Below are 22,468 nucleotides of genomic sequence, written 5' to 3'. Positions count from 1 at the left end.
CTGTACTTTTCATTTTTCTAAAACATCCCTTATAGTTTGCAACCTATTTACTTAATCGACATTTCACTAAGACGTGTTTGTTTTACCATCTGAAACTTGTAAATGATCTTTTATAAAAAAAAAATTGTAACATGATCACCTAAACTGAATGGAAAATGTTCAAGGGCATTGGCCCATTATTGTTTATTCCAAAATTACCGCCAACACTTCTTCATACAGTGAGAAAAATTGACCAAATAGAGCCAAATAGAGTGGTTTCTCATGTCTTATTAGGGGAGAAAATGATATTTTCATTTTTATCTTCTTTCTATTAAATTTGTTTAAATGGATGTTACTTGTTAGGGTCCAAACTGTCATTTTCCTTTGTCATCTAATGGAAGGTTGTTTAAGTAAATTGATTGCAAACAATAGGGGTTGTTAGTAAAACACAAACTATAAGTAGGTCTTAATAAATCCATGAAACTTTAGGGGGTGGGGTGTTTTAGTAAATGACCCTATTTAATGATTAGTTGAATGTTATGTTGCTTGAAAACCTTTACTTGTCTTCTAGATTAATAATTCCTTTAATTCTTTTATTCAGGTGGCTTTTTTGATATATCGGCCTGTGATGAGGCTCTTCAAGTGCACAGGTGGTTCTAGTATCTTCTGGCCTTCCGACAATACTGAAGAGGCAAATATATTAAATACTGAAAAAGATTCTGAACCTTCAGTCTCGTCTACCAATGAAGTTCTGGATCTTGGCTCTCATCTGAAGCCTATAATGTAATACACTATTATCTTTATTATTGCTCTTCTCATCTTCCATTAATCGTGTCTCTACTGTTGGGTGGTATATAATTGTCAACGTTTACACACTTTCATATTTGTATCACCTTTCTTTATTCTGTGATGTTTAAGTATAAGCTAGTACCTATTGACCATGTTAATTTATTTTTATCATCATATACAGGTGGTCAGATCTTTTAGATACAGTTCGAACAATGTTACCTTCAAAAGCTTGGAATAGCCTATCTCCTGATCTCTATGCTACATTTTGGGGGCTTACTCTTTATGATCTTTATGTTCCAAAAAACCGTTATCTTTCTGAAATTGCCAAGCAGCATGCTGCGCTGAAAGCCCTTGAAGAGCTTACTGATAATTCAAATTCTGCAATAGCCAAACGGAAGAAGGACAAGGAAAGGATCCAAGAATCACTAGATCGTTTGACAGGTGAGCTACAAAAACATGAAGAAAATGTTGCATCTGTCCGCCGACGGCTTGCTCGAGAGAAGGATAAGTGGCTTAGTTCCTGCCCAGATACTTTAAAGATCAACATGGAATTTCTTCAGCGCTGTATTTTTCCACGCTGTATATTTAGCATGCCAGATGCAGTTTACTGTGCCATGTTTGTGCACACGCTACATTCTCTTGGGACACCATTCTTTAACACTGTTAATCATATTGATGTTCTCATATGCAAGACCTTGCAACCAATGATCTGTTGTTGCACTGAATATGAAGCAGGTAGACTTGGGAGGTTTTTGTATGAGACATTAAAAATGGCCTACCATTGGAAGGTAGTCTGCCCATCTGATTCTAATTTTGGTTTCTCTTATCTCATGTACCTCTTGATTTTATTCTCCTTGCTTAATTATTTTTAAGTTAATAAGCTCATGATCTAATTTGATTAACTATTTATTGATTAGAAGTGCTTCCTTTTGGGATATTTTCTAATTTTTCCTAACATTTGATTCCTCAGAGTGATGAATCTATATATGAACGTGAGTGTGGAAACATGCCGGGCTTTGCTGTGTATTACAGATATCCAAACAGTCAGCGTGTCACATATAGCCAGTTTATTAAGGTGACTTCATGGATATTATTAGTGGAATATCTGGAAAAGTTACTCTATTGATCTTCATCCTTTTTCTCATTCATAATTCTCTGTGTTGGTAGCAGCTGTTGTAGTGCAACATCACTATAAACATGCTGATGAAAAAATAATGCAACAGCACTATTAAGGTGACTTCATGCTCTGTGTTGGTAGCAGCTGTTATAGTGCAACAGCACTGTATGCGTGGAACTAAACAATTAATATAAATGTAACTTTTTTCTGATAAAAAATTTGAATGAACATGTCAGATGCATTGGAAATTCCATGTCATAAAACTCTAAAATATATACAATAATACACATTCTGTGTATTATTGTATCTCTCTGAAATCTGAATTACTATAGTCTATAAAAAGCTAAGAACAAATGGAAATCAGATAATGTACTTACTGTTGACATAAATCCAGATTTTAAATATTAAAAGTTAGATTTTGGTACCCAACAATAATATTACAGGATAATATTTTTTCTTTTGTTTTTACAAAAATGATTCAAACATAAACAGAAAAGAAAAAGGAGAATAGAGAGAAGAAAAGAATCCATGGAGAATTTAGTTAATTTTCCATTTCCTATACCAATTTAAGAATTTTTGGGTTATATGACATTGGTACCGTAGTACTGTTTCAATTATTTATTTATTTATTTATTTATTTATTTTCTAGTTGTTGGTGTCTAAGAACATGAATCTGTTTTTCAGAATTTTATTGTTTTGTAATTCCCCACTCCCCAAGTCCATGCTTTTCTATCTTACTGGGTTGGATGTTTATAAACCATTTTTTACATGCATTTCAGTGCCCTTTTTTTGTCTTGCCAAGTTTGTCCAACTGACACACTTTGGATTCTGATTCCTGTGATAATGTTTACGCCCATGTCTATGCCACAGCGTTTAGTTGCAATGATTTAAATATTGACTGACAAACAAGCCGCTTTTCCATCCGGGTATTGGTATTGGATCAGCAGTTCAACTGTCTTGGTCAAAGAGGTCAGACATGTCATAAATAGATAGTAAAAAACATAAATTTTGTAGAAAAAATTGGCATGTCTCTAATATTTTATATTCATCATATTAAACAAAAATAAGTGTGTTATAAATGAGAATTATTGTTTATTAATGATTTTCTTTTTGGTCAATAACAACAAGATTTATATTATAGATTTAAATGAATGATACATGAGGTACAATATACACAGACATTAAGAGGCAAATAGACTTGTCTCTCCCCGACACCCTATAAGTATTACAACAGTGTCCAGAATCTTTTGTTAAACAATCTGCCATAGAGTTAGCAGACCGCTTAGCCCATTGGACCTTTACTTCCATATCTTTTGTTAACCATTTGAATTTCTTTTTCAGAGAGTTAAAAATCCACATTCTCTGATTATTGCACTGCAACCAGCTCACCACCAGTTTGGAATCTCCTTCAATTACTAATTTTCTGATGTTTAACAGACTTGCTCTTTGTATTCCTTCCATTGCAGCCAGCACCTCTGCTCTGAGGGAATCTCCTTCCCCAATTGGTCCTGAGTAAAGTGCTATAACAATACCTCTCTCATCTCTGAATACACCCTCCTATTCCTGAAGGTCCAAGATTACCCATACAGCTTCCATCCAAGTTGAGTTTTGTGAACCCTTTATCCGGCAGGCACCATATTGGATTAATTACTGATCTACTGGGTGGTGATTCAGCCACTGCCTTCCAACTCCTGAGAAGATCGTCCATAGACACACTAGAGAATTTATCCATGGATTTTAACCAAAGTGCTGTTCTAATCAATATAGTTTCAAATATAGCCTCCTTGGAGCTTTCCTTATCCTGAAACAATCTTGCATTCGTTTCTTCCCATTCAGTCCAAACAAATGCCACCCTTTTGTTTGTCCATTCAGAGAATGTTGAGGCAAATAGGTTTTGGACGTTATTTGGAGGAGTCCACCTGCACCCAAATAAAGAGAAACACCATTCCCAAATACAAGTAGTAAAGGAACAAGAAATTAGCAAGTGATAACAGTTCTCACCATTGGCCTTACACAAGAAACATCTATGAGGGGATAAACACCACTGTGGTCTGTTCTTTTGAAGTAAATCAAATTAATCTTTCCATGAACAACTTTCCAACAAAAAGCACTATCCTTGGGTGGAATAGGCCTATACTAGACCTCCTTAACTGGGAAAAGTTGCGAAGAGGACAAATCAGAATTAGACAAGGTATGGAAAAGTTAAGCACAAGTAAAGGAATTGGAGTCGGAGCAAGTCCAATTCCTTAAACCCTCTATGGAAGCCCAGATCCCAACCAATACCATTAGTGGAGCTAGAAGGAACAAGGAAATTATAAACTGACTTGTTTTTGAAGTGGCTCAGAGCAAAAACGAGACGGAAATTGGTCTTTTAATGGGGAGGAACCCAGCCACACATGTTTCTAGAATTTAACGTGGTTTCCACTACATTGGTCATACTTAACCAAGGGAAGGAATGAAGGTAAGATACCACTGGTGGTCTTACAAGTTACCTGATTTAGTGCTCCATTGTCCCATCCATCAGCTGAGAGCCCATGTATGCTTAATACCCTCCTTGTCCATAGCTTATCTCTCTCTTGTGGTAGTCTCCATAGCCACTTCCCTAACAAAGCTAGGTTTTTTCTTTGCAAACACCATAAGCCTAGTCCGCCTTCCTCCTTACTCCTATTCACCACTTCCCACCTAACTATATGATCCCTTTTACCTTACCCCGGATCCCACAAAAAATCTCTCATCAACTTCTCGATCTTCCTGCACACACTGATTGATGCCTTGAAGACTGAAAAGTAATAGATTGGCAAATTATCTAGGGTTGACCGGATTGTGGTGATTCTACCTCCCAAAGAACGACACCCTTTTTCCAACAATCAAGCCTCTTCGAAATTCTTTCTACAACTAGACTCTAGAAAGTAGCATCCTTTGGGTGGCTCCTAAGGGAAGACCTAAATACTTCATAGGCCAATATGAGATCGCAACCCAATATAGTGGCACAAACCTCCATTTCCCTCTCATCCATGTAAATCCCTGCCACACAACTCTTGCCAAAATTAATCTTCAAGTTTGACATTCTCTCAAAAAGTTGCATTGTTGACTCGAGGTTTCCATTCCAAGCTATCACCTTTGCAGAAAAGGATTGTATCATCTTTAAACTATTTATGTGTGAGTGGCACCCTATCCCTCCCTATTCTCTATCCTCCCACTAGTTGTGTCTGCCCTTAACCTAAGTCTACTAAGGGCATCCGCTACAAGTGTAAATAAGAATGGTGAGAGTGGGACCCCTTGCTTAATCCCACGCCTTGTAGGAAAAAAAATCCACCACAGTACCATTCACTAGCACCAAATACCCACAAGTATGCAAACAACCCCAGATCCAATTACACCACCTCTCTCCAAACCCACTATGAATTAAGACTTCAATCAGAAAGATCCAGTTCACCATATCATAAGCTTTCTCTAGGTTCAGTTTACAAACCACGCCTTTTTTTCCCGACCTTTTCATTTCTTCAACACATTCATTTGCAATTAGAATCTGATCAACAATTTGCCTATTTTGCACAAAGGCCCCTTGGCTAATATTTTGTAAAGGTTGTTCATCTTATAGGTCTAAAATCTCTTGGGTGAATCGCTTCCTTCCTTTTAGCAATTAGAGCAAGAAATGTAGCATTCAACCCTAGGTTAATCACACCCCTATCAAAGAATTAATTGAACACAACTAATAAATCAGTCTACAAAATATCCCAACAATCTTGATAAAAGGCCATTATAAATCCATTTGGACCTGGAGCTTTGGACCTATCCATATTAAAGATAGCCTCATTGATTTCTCCTTACTCAAACCTCCTTTCCAACCAGCTTTGACTCTTCTGATAGCTTTGGCCAGTCCAAACCTTCAACCCAAATTCTTTTATTTAAGGGTTTTCTATAAATTGATCTAAAATGTACTCCAAATGCCCTACAAATCTCCTTTTGTTGAGTGATAACATCTCCTTCTATTTCCAACTTAGATATGAAATTCTTCCTTCTTCTACCATTAGCCTTTGCATGAAAGAACTTAGTATTTCTATCTCCCTCTTGGATCCATTTTGACATCGATTTTTGCCTCCAGCTAATCTCCTCTTTAAGCACAATGTCCTCTAATTGCTTCTTCAACAACCACCTTAATCCTCTATCCCTTTTATCCTGCAACCCTTGAACTTCCTTAGCATCCACTTCTTCAATTTGATCCATCGACTCTTGTTTTTTTTTGTTACGAACCTCCTGAAGTGTTCCACATTCCACACTTTGATTTTATTTTTTAGTTTTTGCAATTTCTTGTGAAACATCATTCCTTTCTAATCGTCTCTTGGCCTACTTTCCTCCCACCATTCCTTCACGGCTTCACCTTGGTGACAAACCTGCATGGTTCAACCACATGTTTTCAAACCTAAAAGGGGTGGGACCTCCACCCCGAATCTCCTCTTTATAAAGAGTAATAGGCCAGTGATCAGATGTTATCCTAGGTAAAGCCCTCAATATGACATATCCCCAATGCTCCTCCCAATCCATAGAGAAGAAATCTGTCCAGTCTGGAGCAATTGGGGTTGAGCTGGAGATTTGACCAAGTGAAATTATAATGAAGAAGAGGTAAATCCTTGAGTTCATGGGAATTAATGAATTCATTGAATTTTCTCATGCTGGTACTAATCCTCTGTCTTGGATTCTTGGACTCCTTGGTAAATCTTAGAACATTAAAACCACCCCCAAGGCACCACAGTCCCTTCCAGAGTCCTCTAATGTCACTCAATTCTCTTCCCATAACTCATTTCTCTCCCTATTACCGTTGGGTCCATACACATTGGTCAAAACCTGTTGGAATTCGTCCTCCACCTGTCTAAACTTGATTCAGACTTAACTTGCCTACCAACTGTCAAAATCTCGAGCCTTCCAGACTCTTGGGCCACCTTCTGTTGAAATCTTCCACCTTGCATTCCTGAAGTTTAACTATATCCAGTTTTTATTTCCTTAACGCCTCCTTGATCACTGCTCTTTTCGTAGCACTCCCCAACCCTCCTATATTCTAACTTAGAATTCGCATCTCAACCTGTTTCAAATACCCCTTTCTTTATTAACCTTACCTAGAGCTTCTTCTTCCTTCCCCTCTCATATTAAATTTCTTGTTCCCCTCAATATCCTCTCTTTTAGTCTTTCTACCTCACTTAGCTTCTTCTTTCTATCTTTTCCCCCACCTTCTTTACCATCTATAAAGGCTTTCAAATCATTTGTGTCTTTTATTCTGCAGCCTAGCTTCTCAATGAATTCAGCAACAGAATCCTCTACCTCTTCCCCAGCCCGACTAACTGTGGCTCCTTTCTGACCGTACCTAGAATAGTTCCCTGCCCCTCCGCATTTTTTTGGAAGCTTGCTTTTTCTTTGTTTTTTAAATCCTCAAATAGAAACTGATTAGCTCCCAAATCTTTTCTCCTTTTTCTTTTTCCTCTGCCTCTACTCTCACCCCCTCAACCTCCATTACCTTGTCAAAACCACGACTTTCACCACATTCATTAACATGGGCTCTTAGCTCAATGGAGCAGCTATTTCAGACAGAGAAGAAGGATTAGTACCACAAACTGAATTGATTGGCATACCTGAAACTGAGGGGGAGAGACGCGGATTTGCCAATAGATCAGTCTTTGAATTCACAACCTGTTCAAGGTGAGGGGTGAAGCCTTCCAGACCATTTCGTGCGCTGATAGGGGAAGTTGACATGTCCTTAAACGACCTCTGTTCAGTGTTCACTTCCAGACCTCTCTTGTTCAGTCCCAGATAGATGATCTGTGTTTGGCCTTTGGTTGACTACAGCTATCTCTTTACCAAATCCTGAACACTGCTGTTATGTGGGTCCAGTCACCTCTTCATGCCCGAACAATAAACCTGTATTTAGATCATAAAGCTCTTCTATAGTCACAGTTTTTCTCCTCCGATGCTGCCAATAGAAACCCTTTGTCTGAAAAAGGTGTCCCCTGTATCCGAATCGTTGCAACTCACCCAACCTGCATAACATTCTTCCTCATCCTCTGATTTGGTTCTAGAGTATCTAGGATTTGGTTGGTCTGCCCTTTGGTCACTTGGAGGTTGACGCTTCTGCCATTGTAGGGAGCTTTGAAACGTAGAGAAGGACGGGAACCATAGCTGTTTCTTCCTTAAGTCGAGGAGGAAGAAGATATACCCAACTTTCGGTCCGCGATCATAAGACTCCCATTGGACTGCACGTGTTCATTAAACTTGGCGCATGACTCTGACCCACCCGATTTTGGCCCCATTTGAAATGAGCGGTCTAAAGGTTTAACTGGTGCATTTGATTTTGGGTTCTTTGCAACACTGCCAGCACTTACACGTGCAGCCAACTTGGTCAACAGCTGACCTGCTGCCGAATGACTCACCTTACACACCACCTACTGAGCATAGGATTTAAATATACCCTTCAGATTGGCTTCAGGTGGTTGGGATTGCCCAATAAAATTGGAAATCTGCCCCATGCCTTTCTGACTTCTAGGCCATTGCTCTTCCAAATTTAAGTAATTTCTTATCTCTCTCTGCCTAGCCTCTTGCTCTAGCCCACCTGTCATTAAGGAGGCCGCGTCATCGTCTTCTCCGTCCAGTCTGTCCTTCCACCACTGAACTTTGATGGAGGAAACCAACCAGATGTTGAATATCAAACCTTCAGCAAACACCTCCATTCCACACGGAACCTCATCTGGTTTTGCTCCCGCCAGATATGACCTCATGGCTCTAAGGTTGGAGGTTTTAAAGGAATCTAATTCTCCTCCACAAAGCTTTGCAATCTTCAGAAAAATATCCTTAGACCACAAGTGAAAAGGATAGCCTAAGATCAGGATCGTAATACTTTTCACTGGTTCCACCACTTTTTCATTGCTGGAAAAGGTAACCAAGCCCTGTTTTGTCATGACTGAGTTGCATCAAACCCTGGTAAAGCCTGTGGGGGAATTAGTAAAGCTTTGTTTGCTTGGAAAGGACCGATCTTCATGTTGCGTTACTGACTGAGAGAACCAGAGCGTTCTCCATCGTTTCCTTAACCCCTATGGCCCACAATCTGGCTTTTTCCAATTTATAGCTTACCATGACATCGTTCGTCTGGTCACCTTCACTGTTTGACATATTGGAATAGCCCCCTGAATGTACCACTTCTATGTTTTCCTGACGAGTTGCTACTTCAGCCTTTTTAGTGGGTTCTTGCATTTGCAACTGCTCCTGACGAACAACTTCTACAGCCTTTTAGTGGTTTCTTGTGTTTGCAAATACTTTTGTAGCACTTCATCCATCAGAGACCACCCTGTAGTTCCTCGGCCTTCTGGAAAACATGTATATTGCTTAAGTCCTCCATAATATTCATAAACTTCAATGAATTGTCCCTTTTCCAAATGTGTTCTGGTTCTATTACCTTAGCTCTTTCCAATATCCTCTGAAACCACCCTACTGCTTTCCCCGCCAGTATTAGTGATGCCTTCCTCAGCTCAATGATCTTCAGCACCACTGCTCTCTTGGTCTAAACTTCTTCCAAAACGAAAGTTTTTGCTTCTGTTTGCAGAATCTTATTCCATCTTCTTGCCACCGCTTCTCTCTGTCTTTTGCTATCTCCATTAGTGATGTTCCAAGACTCTTGTCGCCAATCATGCCTTTGACATTGATGCAGGCATGGCATGCCATTGCAACCTCTAGTCCACCACCCAAGGAAAGACCATCAATAGCAGCTACAGAAGGCTTTTTTTTTCCTGAAAAGAAAAAGTAACCATGGAAATGTTCTTATTGTTATTAATGATGGAAACAGTTAAAAATACAAGCACGAAAAAGAGAAAAAGAGAATGTCAAACCAGTGACCTGCTGACGACTAGGTCCAACAGGTCAGCAGTTCGAATGCACTGGTTGCTGGGTCATTAATTGAGTCAATGATATTTTGCAAGTAAACAGTTTGTGGACTAAATGGACCAGGAAACCTGAGCAGGTGACACTGTGACAGGTCAACTAGTCTGACTAGCAGGTTGAAAACATTGTTTAGTAAGTGTTATAAATTTATAACTACTTCATGTTCTTTAATCCAATGGGGGATGAAGTGTAGGCTTGTTCCACCTTATAATTATAGACTTATAATTACTTGATGTTCTTTAATAATGAAGTGTAAGCTTGGTTTCCACTTTAATCTTGTCCTTTATCATACAAGCATATAAAGGCTTTTATCCTTTTTTTTTTTGATAAATAACATCAATTCCATTAAAATAATGAATAGATACAAGAAGATCCCCTTAGAGGTGCGAGGAGCAGCCTCTCCAAACAGCAAATACACAAACTATAACAGAGATAACATGTATGTTGAAATTAAAACAATAGTTACAATTGTGCCCAGAACAATGTTTCCCTATTTATCCCTTGTTTTGCCAAGACATCAGCAAAAGCATTAGCTGATCTCCCAACCCATTGTACTGTTATAGACATATTTCTTGTCAGCCATTTGAATTTCTTTAACTCATTTTTGTAGCCCCAAGTGACATCCTCCAGATTATTTAACCAGTCCACCACTGTCTTAGAGTCTCCTTCAATCTGAAGCTGCTCCATGCCCACTTCTTTTGCAAGAAGTATTCCTTGTATTGCAGCTAACAGTTCTACCCAGATAGAGTTCCCAACTCTTAAAGGGCCATAGTAGATTAAGACAACCTCTCCAACCTCATTCCTCAGTACACCTCCCATCCCAGAGGGACCCGGATTATCCTGGCTACTCCCATCAAAATTCAGCTTCAAAGAACCAAGAGGAGGGGGGACCCAGCTAGTCACTGCCCTTCCCTTGTAGGAGGAACAGCTTGCTACCAACTTCCAGTCCTTCCAACAATCAGTAAAAGTAAAATGGTTAAATAATTCTAGAGCCTTTAACCAATGTAATGACTTGGACAAAATGCAGTCCTTTAAGGTTTGACTGCTTCTTCCTTTTTCTTGGAAGATTTTGGCATTCCTTTCTTCCCATACTGTCCATAACATGCTGCTCATGAGCATCTCCACATTTTCCTTCCTCTTTTATGGGGCCAAGAGAAGAAAGAAGGGTTAAAGATTATGCTTACTTCTGCTGGCATATCCCAACTAGACCCAAACAAAGATAGAAGCCAAGCCCTGAGCTCTGTAGTGACACTACAAGATAAAAATAGATGATTACAATCCTCACCATGAGATTTGCAAAGAATGCACCAGCTTGGTGAAATACAAAGGATGGGTCTTCTCTTTTGTAGGTTGTCCATCGTGTTTACTTTACCATACCACACTTCCCAGCACAAAGCCATAACCTTGGGGGGGACCAGCCTACACCAGACTTCTTTGGAAGGGAAACTCTGATGAGAGGGATATTGGCAGAGGAACTTGAAAAAGGAGCCACAAGAAAAAGATCCTTTGCGGTGAATGGCCCAAATCCTTTTATCAGGTTTCGAGGGATCCAACCAAACCTTATCAAGGAGACACAGAAGAGTAAACAAACACTCAATTTCCTCATCCCTTAATCCTCTATGGAAACCAAAATCCCAAGACAAAGCTGGTAAGAATAAATTTGACGGAAGGAATTTTGAGATCACCTCATTTTTATACAAGGAAACAGAGTACAACGAAGGAAAAAGGTCTTTCAAAGGGAGATCTCCAACCCAAATTTCCTCCCAAAACCGAATAGAATTACCTGAACAAGCATCATACCTGACACAATTAAGGAACTGCGGAAGAATTTTGTGAATTGCTTTCCAAGGTGTGGCTAGGTTAGCCCTCCTTGATGCACCAGCATCCCAACCACTCTCTGAACATCCATGAATACTCTTCACTACTTCGTGCCAGAGTCTATCCCGCTCCAAAGGCCATCTCCACAACCACTTCCCTAATAGAGCTGAGTTCTTTTTAAGCACATTCACGAGCCCTAATCCTCCCTCCTCTTTGCTTCTACTCACAACCCCCCACTTAATTAAATGGTCTTTTTTACCTTATCCTGGTTCCCACAAAAAGATCTCTCATCAATTTTTCCAACTTCTTCGCTTCCCTAGACAGTACCCTAAAGACAGAGAGATAATAGGTAGGTAGATTCATGAGGGTAGCTTTTATCAAAGTGATCCTCCCACCCAAAGAGATATAATTTTTCTTCCACACAGCTAGTCTCTTTTCTAACTTCTCCAAGACGGGGGTCCAGAACCTACTCTCCCTAGGGTTTGCTCCCAAACGGAAGCCCTAAGTAAGACAAAGGCCAGGAGGAAATGGAGCACTCAAGACAGCCTGCAATCGCCTCAACCTCCTCAAAAACTAAATTTACTCCGGCTATGCAGCTTTTTCCTAGATTGATTTTCAAATTAGAGGCTCCTTCAAAAACTGTAATCAATTCTTTCAAATTTTCCACCTTCTCACCGAAACCTCCCTCACAGAAGATCATCAAGTCATCTGCAAACTGAAGGTGAGTGACTGGAATTCGGTTTGTGCCTACTCTCCAACCCCTTATCACATTTTCCCTATCAACCGTAGTGATAATTCGACTAAACACATCAGCTACCAAGGTAAAGAGGAAGTGTGAAAGTGGGTCCCCTTGTCTGATTCCCCTACTAGCTGGAAAAAAATCCCTCACCACCCCGTTTACTAGGATGGAATAGTGACAAGAGCTAACACAACCAGTCATCCAATTACACCATCTTTCCCCAAAGCCACACTTCCTCAAAACCTCTAGTAGGAACTGCTAGTCCACCAAATCATAGGCTTTCTCCAGATCAAGCTTACAAACAAAGCCTTTCTGCTTGGACCTCTTCATCTCTTCCACACATTCATTGGCAATCAGAATCTGATCAATTATCTGACGCCCTTGGATGAAAGCCCCTTGAACCTGACTAATAATGGAGGGGAGGATTCCTTTAATCCTTAAAGACGAGACCTTGGCCAGGATTTTATAAATACTAGTCACCAAACTAATTGGCCTAAAATCTTTAGGATGGAGGTTATCGGTTTTCTTTGGAACTAGGGCCAAGAATGTGGAATTAATGCCTCGACTGACTATATGCTTCTCTACGAACTCATTAAAAACCTCACAAAGATCATCTTTTATCACCTCTTAACAATCCTGGTAAAAAGCCATTGTAAAACCATCTGGTCTTGGAGCTTTGGACCTGTCTATCAAAAACACCGCCTTCCTAATCTCTTCTTCCTCAAAGTTTCTTTCCAACCACCTAACCTGATCTTCCTCCAACCTTGACCAATCAATCCCTTCAATTTCCCTCCTCTCTTCAAAGGGTCTTCTGTAAATGGATTTGGAATATTCCACAGACTTCCTAGCAATATCATCCTGGTTAGTGAATTCCTCCCCCCTACCTCTAACTTAGACACAAAATTTTTTCTCCTCCTCCCATTTGCTATATCATGAAAAAACTTAGTATTCCCATCACCTTCCTTAATCCATCTATGCCTTGATTTCTGCCTCCATCTTATTTCTTCCCTCAGTAGAACCTCTTCTTGGTCCTTCTTCAACTGTCCCCTCAGAACTCTCTCCCCCTCCTCAATTCTAGATTGAGTTTCTCTTTCATTCAACTCTTCTATCTTAGAGATTATATTCACTTTTTGCTCCTTAAGTCTTCCAAAATGTTCCTTACTCCGAACTTCTATTTTGGCTCTTATCCTCTGTAGTTTCTTGTGAAATTTTACCCCTTTCCATTTTATCCCCCTCAATTCCTCATTCCACCAAAAGTTTACTCTATTCACCAAAAGGGTCTAGGTCCACTGATAAAATCTTCCACACCTATTCTTTTAGGACAATGATCCGAGGTCACCCTAGGCAAAGCTCTAGACACCAAGTTTCCCCAATAGTTCTCCCAGTCAACATTAAAGATAAATCTATCCAACTTCGACCACAAGGACACTTCCTGTAAGTTAGACCAAGTAAATCGAGCTTGCATTAATGGGATCTCCTTTAACTCACAATCAGCAATAAAGCTATTAAACTTTCTCATGCTAGTTGTGATGGTTTTTGGGGAGTTATTAGTTTCTTCAGAAAATTTTATCACATTAAAATCCCCTCCCAAACACCATGTACCTTCCCATAAATCTTGAATTGCATACAGTTCCTCCCACATGTCATTCCTTTCTCTATAATTATTGGGACCATAGACATTAGTTAACACCCAAGTGAAGTCATCCTCTACATTCTTAAATTTGATGGAAACTGAGAATCTCTTTATTAACTCCTCCACTACCTCTACTACATCATCTTCCCAAAGTGTGACAATCCCCCCCTGAGGCTCCCCAAGATGGGGCTGAAATCCATCCTACTTCTCTAGACCTCCACACACTCCTCACCCATCTTCTATCCAGCTCTGACAACTTTGTTTCTTGCAACATAACAATGTCAGGCCTTTCCCTTTTAAGTAATTCCTTAATCACCCTCATTTTCCTTGCACTCCCTAAACCCCTAACATTCCAGCTAACTATCCTCATAGGCACAAACCAATAGAACACCCTCAACCTTAAACCACAACTCCTTACTTCAATCCCTTTCTCCTATCTCCTCTACCACTAAACCCCTTCTATGTCACAAATTAATCTTTCCACCTTTGACCTTTTTTTTCTTTTCTTTTTTCTTTTTTTCCTCCCTCCTCTTATTGAATGTTTCCACCTGTTCACTTCTTTCAGCCCTTGCATCAGCCTGGTCCCCCTCACCAAAAACCTCCACTAATGAGGTCTGAAGTTCTCCTCTAACAGGGTCATCCCTTTTCTTTCCCATGACACTTCATTGAACCCATCCATATATTCTTCATTTTGTTTGAGTAACTCAAGCTTTGTGCAAATCAGTCTCCAAGCTTCATCTAATTCCTTACTCTTTTCTTCCAGATTCCCTTCCCCAACTCTCCCTTCTTCCACCTCTAAGCATACTTTTGTCGTACCTTTTGGATGGGATGCTGGTAAATCTGTTTCAGGCATAGCACACTGGTTAATATCCACAATTAAGCTGACAATCATACCTGATTGGTTAGGGAGAGCATTCGAGAAGCTAGGACTGGACTGTTTGGCAAAGACGACCAAGTCTGGTGTCATTTCCTTACAAGGGAAAATAAACAGGAACATCCAACTTACTCCCTTGAAGACCCGACTCCAGTACTCCTCTTTCTGGTTCATCCTTATCCAAGTTCAATAGAGAGGGTTGAGTTTTTCCATTTAAATCCCGAGAGCCCTGAGAGATTACATTGACTTCCTCAGCTTGAGATGTCCAGCATTTGCAGTGAATCCTGTACTTCTTTCTTGAGATAGAAGGGTTGAGTTTTTCCATTTAAATCCCAAGAGCCCTGAGAGATTACGTTGACTTCCTCAGCTTGAAATAGAAGGAGCTGTCCAGCATTTGCTGCGCCTCCTGTACTTCTTTCTTTCTTGGAATAGTCTGCAACAGTCCCCTCTTCTTCTAAGAACAGAACCTCTGTATTCAAGCTTCCTGTTTCTATCAAGTTTTGTCTTGCGCACGGATCTAGACTACCCAGACTCAAGGCTCCATCTGACTCAAAGTCCTCATCACTACTGCTTTTTTCTCCAGGCCAAACACCAGATTCTAGCCTTTCTAACACAGACAGCTTGATGCTTCTTGGATTCCGCCTCTCAGGCGACAGCCTATTCAGGTTCTTCGCTGGGATCCACTGCAGGGAGCAGCTTGAGCGTTGACTCTGCCCTCTCTTTCGAGAACGAGCAGAAGAACTCGAGGATGAAGATGATAGACCATTAACATCGTCTATCGAGGTTCCCTCCCACTGTTCACGTGCTGCATTATGTGATCATGTGACCTCCCTGTCACATGTGGACTTAAGTGACCATGTGACCTCCCTGTGGTCACGTGTGGACTTAAGTGATCATGTGACCTTAGCTTCTTAGAAATGGGCTCAAAATTGGGCCCAACTGAATAAGATTTTCTCTCCCTTGGCCCAGGAGAAATAATAGGGTCCACAGGCTCAGCATTCTTGTCCGACCCACTTGTTGGCCCATTTTAGTGTAAGACCCAGATTTTTTTGAGACTTCCAATCTGCTTCCTTCACGTACAGCTTCTTCCTCCACCTGTTCTCCTCCCTCCATTCTTGCTTCCTTCCACAAGCTTGCTTCAATGGAGGAAGCCAACCAGACTGACACAAAAACTCCCTCCACTCTAATCTCCACCTTTCTTGGTATATCTTCAGGCCTCACTCCACTGAGAAGAATAGCCGCAGAGTGGAGGTCCCCCCAGTAAGCACCATCCAATCTCCCTTCACACATCACTGCAATGGCCTCTGCAACTTCTTGCCTCCACAGATGGAATGGCAGCCCTATTATCCTTGTCAGAACCCCATCTTCAATCGAGAAGTTCTTGGCATTAGAGAGGGGATTCCATTTGAATACTGTGACAGTCCCCAGATCAGTCTGGAAGTTGACAGCCAAGAGGTCTACTCTGTTCTCTCCAAAATCAACTACAGCTTTACATTTATCAAAGGGAGTCACAATAAATTCATGCTTCAGTTTCAGGTTCAATATTAAATAATCTCCAACCCTCCTCCATTCAACATTCTTCGTCCCTGCCTCTACTATAAATTTGTTCTCCCACTCTTCCTTCTTCGAGTAATCCAAAACCCTGCATTGACCATTGGCTTTTGCTAAGATTACAGATCCCTGCTCCATGCTTTCAGTTAAGGTATCTCTCTCAACCACCCCATCTTCTTGTTACTCCACGGAGCAAAAATTCCTGAAGCACCTTACTCACATCCCTCCACCCCTGGTTTTGTTTTCCTACTGGGAAACAAACCAGCTGTTTCTTTCCTCCACCAAAGAACTCAGCCAGAGCTATGTAGCACCCTTTCACATTCTTTCTGCTCTCAACAGTATATTTCTTACCTTCATCAACTGCAAGCTCTTGACTGTTATTTTTCTTACCTTTCAAATTAGCCCCTTCCACAAACTTCTGCAACCATTCCACTACTTTTGTTCCAGACAACAGAACCATAGCCCTCATTGCTTCCCTTATCTTCAGACTCAGCTTTCCTCTACCCTTCTCTTCCTCAAACAGGAAAACCTTAGCTTCAACCTTCAGATTTCTTCTCCATCTTCCTGCCTCCACGAACCTTTTCTCCATTCCCTTACTTGCACTTCTTATCTCAAGTCCCTGTCTCACCCGAATGATTGCAAAAGCTGAATATGATCAGCAGCTCCAAGGCATCCAAATCTCTGCTAGAGCTCTACCCCCAAGGTTCCATCAATAAGAAGGGAAGGAGATTGGACTAAGTTTTGACGGTAATGCATCGGGTAGCCCTGGAGTTGCTGGCATAGGGGGACTAAGTTTGGACTAAGTTTTGACGGTATGTATAAAAGCTTTTTTCCTTTATACATGCACATGTGCATGCCTGCCCATGTGCATGTTGACTTGGCCACTGAGCATAGAGACATGTATGCATATGAAAATTACTTATTTTGTTTTAATGTTTACTTCTAGTTTGTGATTGACATGGTTGCCATTCTTACTTGTGCTCTCTTAGCATGGTACCATTTCAGCAAATTGTCTCTTTGTAGCTACCAGTAGGATTTCTAATCATGGTATTCTGATGATGTCAATTTGGTGGAAGTACAGAATCTTTAAACATCTAACTTGAATTCTTAATGGATGAATTTTATAGATGCAAATAGTTTTGTTAGTAACTGATTTCTAGGCCTCGATTCAGTGGAAAACTTATACTTATAAACCTGTTATTGTGTTATGGTGTTGTCGCCAGTTAAAACTGGACTCCAATACCCTATTGGTTGGACATTTTATGGATCTGGCTTTCTTGACTGGATGCGTTATCTGGCTTTCCTGATAAAACCTGCTTTTTTTGTCCTTCAAACTGTTGAATGAATCTGCATACTCCAGTAATTTGTGGGATCCCGGATGCCTGGTGGAATGCTGAATCTCCTCACTAGGACTAGGGTGTAAAATTGACCGAACATCCAGTGATCCTCTTAGCAATGAAGGTTATTGTACATGGGAAAAATTTTCTTTTCCTTACTTTTTACCTCATAAATATTGTAAAATAAGAGTAAATAGGGGAAGAAGAAGAATTTGTTATATTATTCATCAATCTTGTATGTATATATATAAGTCACAAATTCTATGTTAGGAAAGAATATATTAGGAAAGAAGACTAATCAAATTCCTACAAATCTGTCCTACAATCAAGGTAAATCATATCTCCCTAGTATTTACTTCCTATTTTAGTTATACAGTTTGTAACATCATATCTCCCTAGTATTTACTTCCTATTTTAATTATACAGTCTGTAACATCTTCCTATTTTAATTATACAGTCTGTAACACTCCCCCTCAAGCTGGAGCATAGATATTAATCATGCCCAGCTTGTTACAAAGATAATCAACCCTAACCCCATTAAGAGCCTTCGTGAAGATATCTCCCAGTTGTTCTCCTGTTTTCACATAACCTGTGGAAATCAAACCTTGTTGAATCTTTTCACGAACGAAATGGCAATCAATCTCGATATGCTTAGTTCGTTCATGAAAAACAGGATTAGATGCAATGTGAAGAGCAGCTTGGTTATCACACCACAACTTGGCTGGTACTGAAGTTTTAAGACCTACTTCAGTCAGAAGCTGATATATCCACATTATTTCACACACAGACTTGGCCATAGCTCTATATTCCGATTCTGCACTTGAACGTGAGACAACATTCTGCTTCTTGCTTTTCCATGAAACTAGATTCCCTCCAACAAATACACAATAGCCTGAAGTAGACCTTTGATCTTCCTTGGATCCTGCCCAGTCAGCATCTGAAAAACATTCAATTCTAGTATGACCATGATTGCCATACAAAATTCCTCGCCCAGGTGCTCCTTTTAAGTAGCACAAAATTTGTTCTACAGCTGTCCAGTGATTAACTATTGGAGAGGACATGTACTGACTCACCACACTAACTGAATACGCAATATCTGGACGAGTTATAGTAAGATAATTCAACTTTCCAACCAATCTTCTATATCTCTCAGGATCTTCAAATAATTCACCATCTTTTGTGAGCTGCAAGTTAGGAATCAATGGAGTGCTACATGGCTTAGCTCCCAACTTTCCCGTCTTAGACAACAAGTCAAGTACATATTTCCTTTGAGATAAGAATATTCCCTTCTTGCTTCTTGTTACCTCAACACCCAAGAAGTATTTCAACATTCCCAAATCTTTGGTATGAAACTGAGTGTGGAGAAAGGATTTAAGGGATGAAATTCCTGTAGTATCACTCCCTGTAATGACAATATCATCCACATACACAACTAACAAAATGATGCCAGCAGCAGAGTGCTTGAAGAAAACAGAATGATCAGACTTACTTTTCTTCATACCAAAATTCTTGACTGCCTGACTAAACTTTCCAAACCAGGCGTGAGGACTCTGCTTCAACCCGTACAGAGACTTATGAAGATAGCAAACTTTCCCATACTCCCCCTGAGCAACAAAGCCAGGCGGTTGCTCCATATAAACTTTTTCTTGAAGATCCCCATGAAGAAAAGCATTCTTGATGTCTAACTGATGAAGGGGCCAATTATAAGTAGCTGCCATAGAAATAAACAACCTGACAGAAGTAAGTTTAGCAACAGGAGAAAAGGTATCAGAATAATCCACTCCATAAGTCTGAGCATATCCTTTAGCAACAAGACGGGCTTTCAATCGGGCAATGGATCCATCAGGATTGACTTCAACTGTAAACACCCATTTACACCCAATAGCTTTCTTATTTGCAGGTAAATTTACCAAGGTCCAAGTACTATTGTCCTCTAAAGCATTCATCTCCTCAATCATAGCATTACGCCATCCAGGGTGAGAAAGGGCTTCTTTAACAGTCTTAGGAACAGAGATAGAATCAAGAGATGCAATAAAAGAACAAGAAGAGGACGACAAATGATTATAAGACACAAATGAAGATACTGGATAAGTACACTTACGCTTACCTTTACGAAGAGCAATAGGAAGATCATCATTAGAGACTGGTTCTGATGACGAAGGAACAGGATCAGTTGAGACTGGATCTGCCGACGAAGGAGCTGGTGCAGGACATGGATCTGGAGGGGTTGGTCGCCGAGAATAAACCTGTACTGGAGGTGGCTTAGGCCTGGCAGGAGTAGATTCAATAGGATGTGAACCAGATGATGTGACAGTATAGATTAACAAATCATCATCCTCCCCCTGACTTGAATGAGGAGTAGATGGAAAGAAAGGTGTATCTTCTAGGAAATTAACATCACCCGACACAAGATATCTGTGAAGAGTAGGACAGTAACATCTATACCCTTTTTGAACACGAGAATACCCAAGAAAAACACACTTCAAAGATTTTGGATCTAGTTTGGTAACCTGAGGACGAACATCCCGAACAAAGCATGTACACCCAAATACCCTAGGCTCAATAGGAAACAGTGTTTTATTTGGAAACAGAACATGATAAGGAGTCTTACCCTGAAGGACAGATGAAGACATACGGTTAATAAAAAAACATGCTGTGGAAACTGCATCAGCCCAGAAAGGTTTAGGAACCTTCATTTGAAATAACAAAGCTCTTGCAGCTTCAAGAAGGTGTCTATTTTTCCATTCAGCAACCCCATTTTGAGATGGTGTATCTACACAAGAAGTTTGCTGAAGAATGCCATGCTGAAGCATGTAAGTTTGAAAGGATTCTGACAAGTACTCCTTAGCATTATCACTTCTCAATATTTGTACAGAAACATTAAATTGAGTTTTAACTTCAGCACAGAAAGCAGAAAAATGAGAAAACACCTCAGAACGATTTTTCAATAAATATAACCATGTCATACGAGAGTAATCATCAACAAAATTAACAAAATACTTAAACCCAGTTTTGGACTCAACTGGACACGGACCCCAAACATCTGAATGGACTAATTCAAAAGGAGCATTAGCTCGTTTATTGACTCTAGGACTCGAACTAAGACGATGGTGTTCAGCAAACTGACAAGATTCACAATTTAATGATGACAAATTCTGAAATTGAGGACAAATTTGCTTTAACACATGGAGAGAGGGGTGGCCCAACCGACAATGTGCTTCAAAAGGGGTTACAACTCTAGAACAGGCTATTGATCTTGGAACTTGTGTATCAAGGATGTAGAGACTTCCCGACTCATGTCCCTTACCAATAATCTTCTTTGTCGTAAGATCCTGAAATAAACAATAATCAGGAAAAAATGAGACACAACAATTAAGGGTACGAGTGAGTTTGCTAACAGAAATTAAATTAAATGATAACTGAGGTAAACTAAGAACATATGACAAAGGAAGTGATGGTGTTGGACTAGTTGTGCCAGACCCAATAACACAAGATGTTGACCCATCTGCTAAAGTAACAGGAAAGGTAGATTTATGTGACTGAAAGGTAGAAAACAGACTTGAATTACCTGTCATATGATCTGTAGCTCCAGAATCAATGACCCATTTTGAAGAGGAGGAAACAAGACATGTATTGGGTTTACCTGACTCGACGATGGCAGTAACAGGAGTAGATTGAGGTTTCAATGATTCTTGGTACTGAGCAAATTTGGCATATTCATCTGCAGATATCATAACAGACTTCTCAGAAGTATCTGTGGTGGATGCAATATGGGCTGACTGAGTTTTCTTATTCTGCAACTTCCTGCAATCCCGCTTCATATGTCCTGGCTTATGACAGTAATGACACACTATTTCTCCTAACTCCTGTCCACGAGTATTAGTATTCCTGTCATAGTTACTTGACCTACCACTACCACTCCTGTATTGTTGTCTCCCTGATTCAGATGTATTATTGCGGCTGACAAGGGCACTACTAGGCTGAACAGGTGGAGAACATTTTGTACAAAGGACCCTACTGAAAGCATCTTGTAGAGAAGAGATCTCTGAACTGGAAAGAATCTGAGATTTAGCAGTCTCAAATTTAGAAGGTAGGCCAGCTAAAAAACTCATAACAGCCATCTTTTCTCGCTGAGCTTGTTGAACAGTCACATCAGTACTAAACGGAAGCAACATATTAAGTTCTTCATATGTTTTCTTGAAATCCATGAAATAGCTTGTAAGAGATCTATCGCCTTTGTCTGCCCTGTAAAAGGCTTTGCACACATCATAAATGCGGGACATATTCCCCTTTCCGGAGTACAAGAACTCTAGATAGTTCATTAATTTCTTAACAAATCCACATTGAGTGACTAAACCAACCACCTCACTTTCAATGGAGTTGCGTATCTGCAAGAACAAACGGGCATTCTCCCTCAACCAAGACTTTCTCAAGTCATTATTAGGAGGGTCATCAGTCAAATGGTTATCCATAGCAATACTCGGCAAATATAGTTGAACAGTTTTACTCCAATCCAGATAATTAGAGCCATTAAGCTTATGCTCAGTTATTTTTGACATCACTGGAATAACATCCGACATAACTACTGATTTCTTGTCTGCCATAATCCTCAAAATTCAAATAAACAGAATATTTTGAACACCGAAAATCAATCAGAGCACACCTGTTGAAAACACCGGAATGGATGTGCACGTAACAAAGCACAAATATG

The 22,468-nt window shown here is 40.1% G+C and overlaps 1 protein-coding gene across 2 annotated transcripts in view; it reads left to right on the top strand.

Moving 5' to 3' along the window:
- The window catches only part of THO2, a 78,897-nt gene that overhangs the window by 51,639 nt on the left and 4,790 nt on the right, over positions 1 to 22,468 (top strand). For both annotated transcript variants that reach the window (XM_010272907.2, XM_010272906.3), the window contains exons 24-26: positions 581 to 762; positions 950 to 1,556; positions 1,739 to 1,843. In XM_010272907.2, coding sequence (XP_010271209.1) covers positions 581 to 762; positions 950 to 1,556; positions 1,739 to 1,843 — 894 coding nt within the window. The remainder of the gene's footprint in view (positions 1 to 580; positions 763 to 949; positions 1,557 to 1,738; positions 1,844 to 22,468) is intronic.

Source organism: Nelumbo nucifera, chromosome 4 (assembly GCF_055504915.1).
Source record: "Nelumbo nucifera cultivar China Antique chromosome 4, China Antique-T2T, whole genome shotgun sequence".
Classification (NCBI taxonomy): domain Eukaryota; kingdom Viridiplantae; phylum Streptophyta; class Magnoliopsida; order Proteales; family Nelumbonaceae; genus Nelumbo; species Nelumbo nucifera.
The sequence above is the reverse complement of the archived record's forward strand: the minus strand, read 5'-3'. Positions and strand labels throughout refer to the sequence as shown.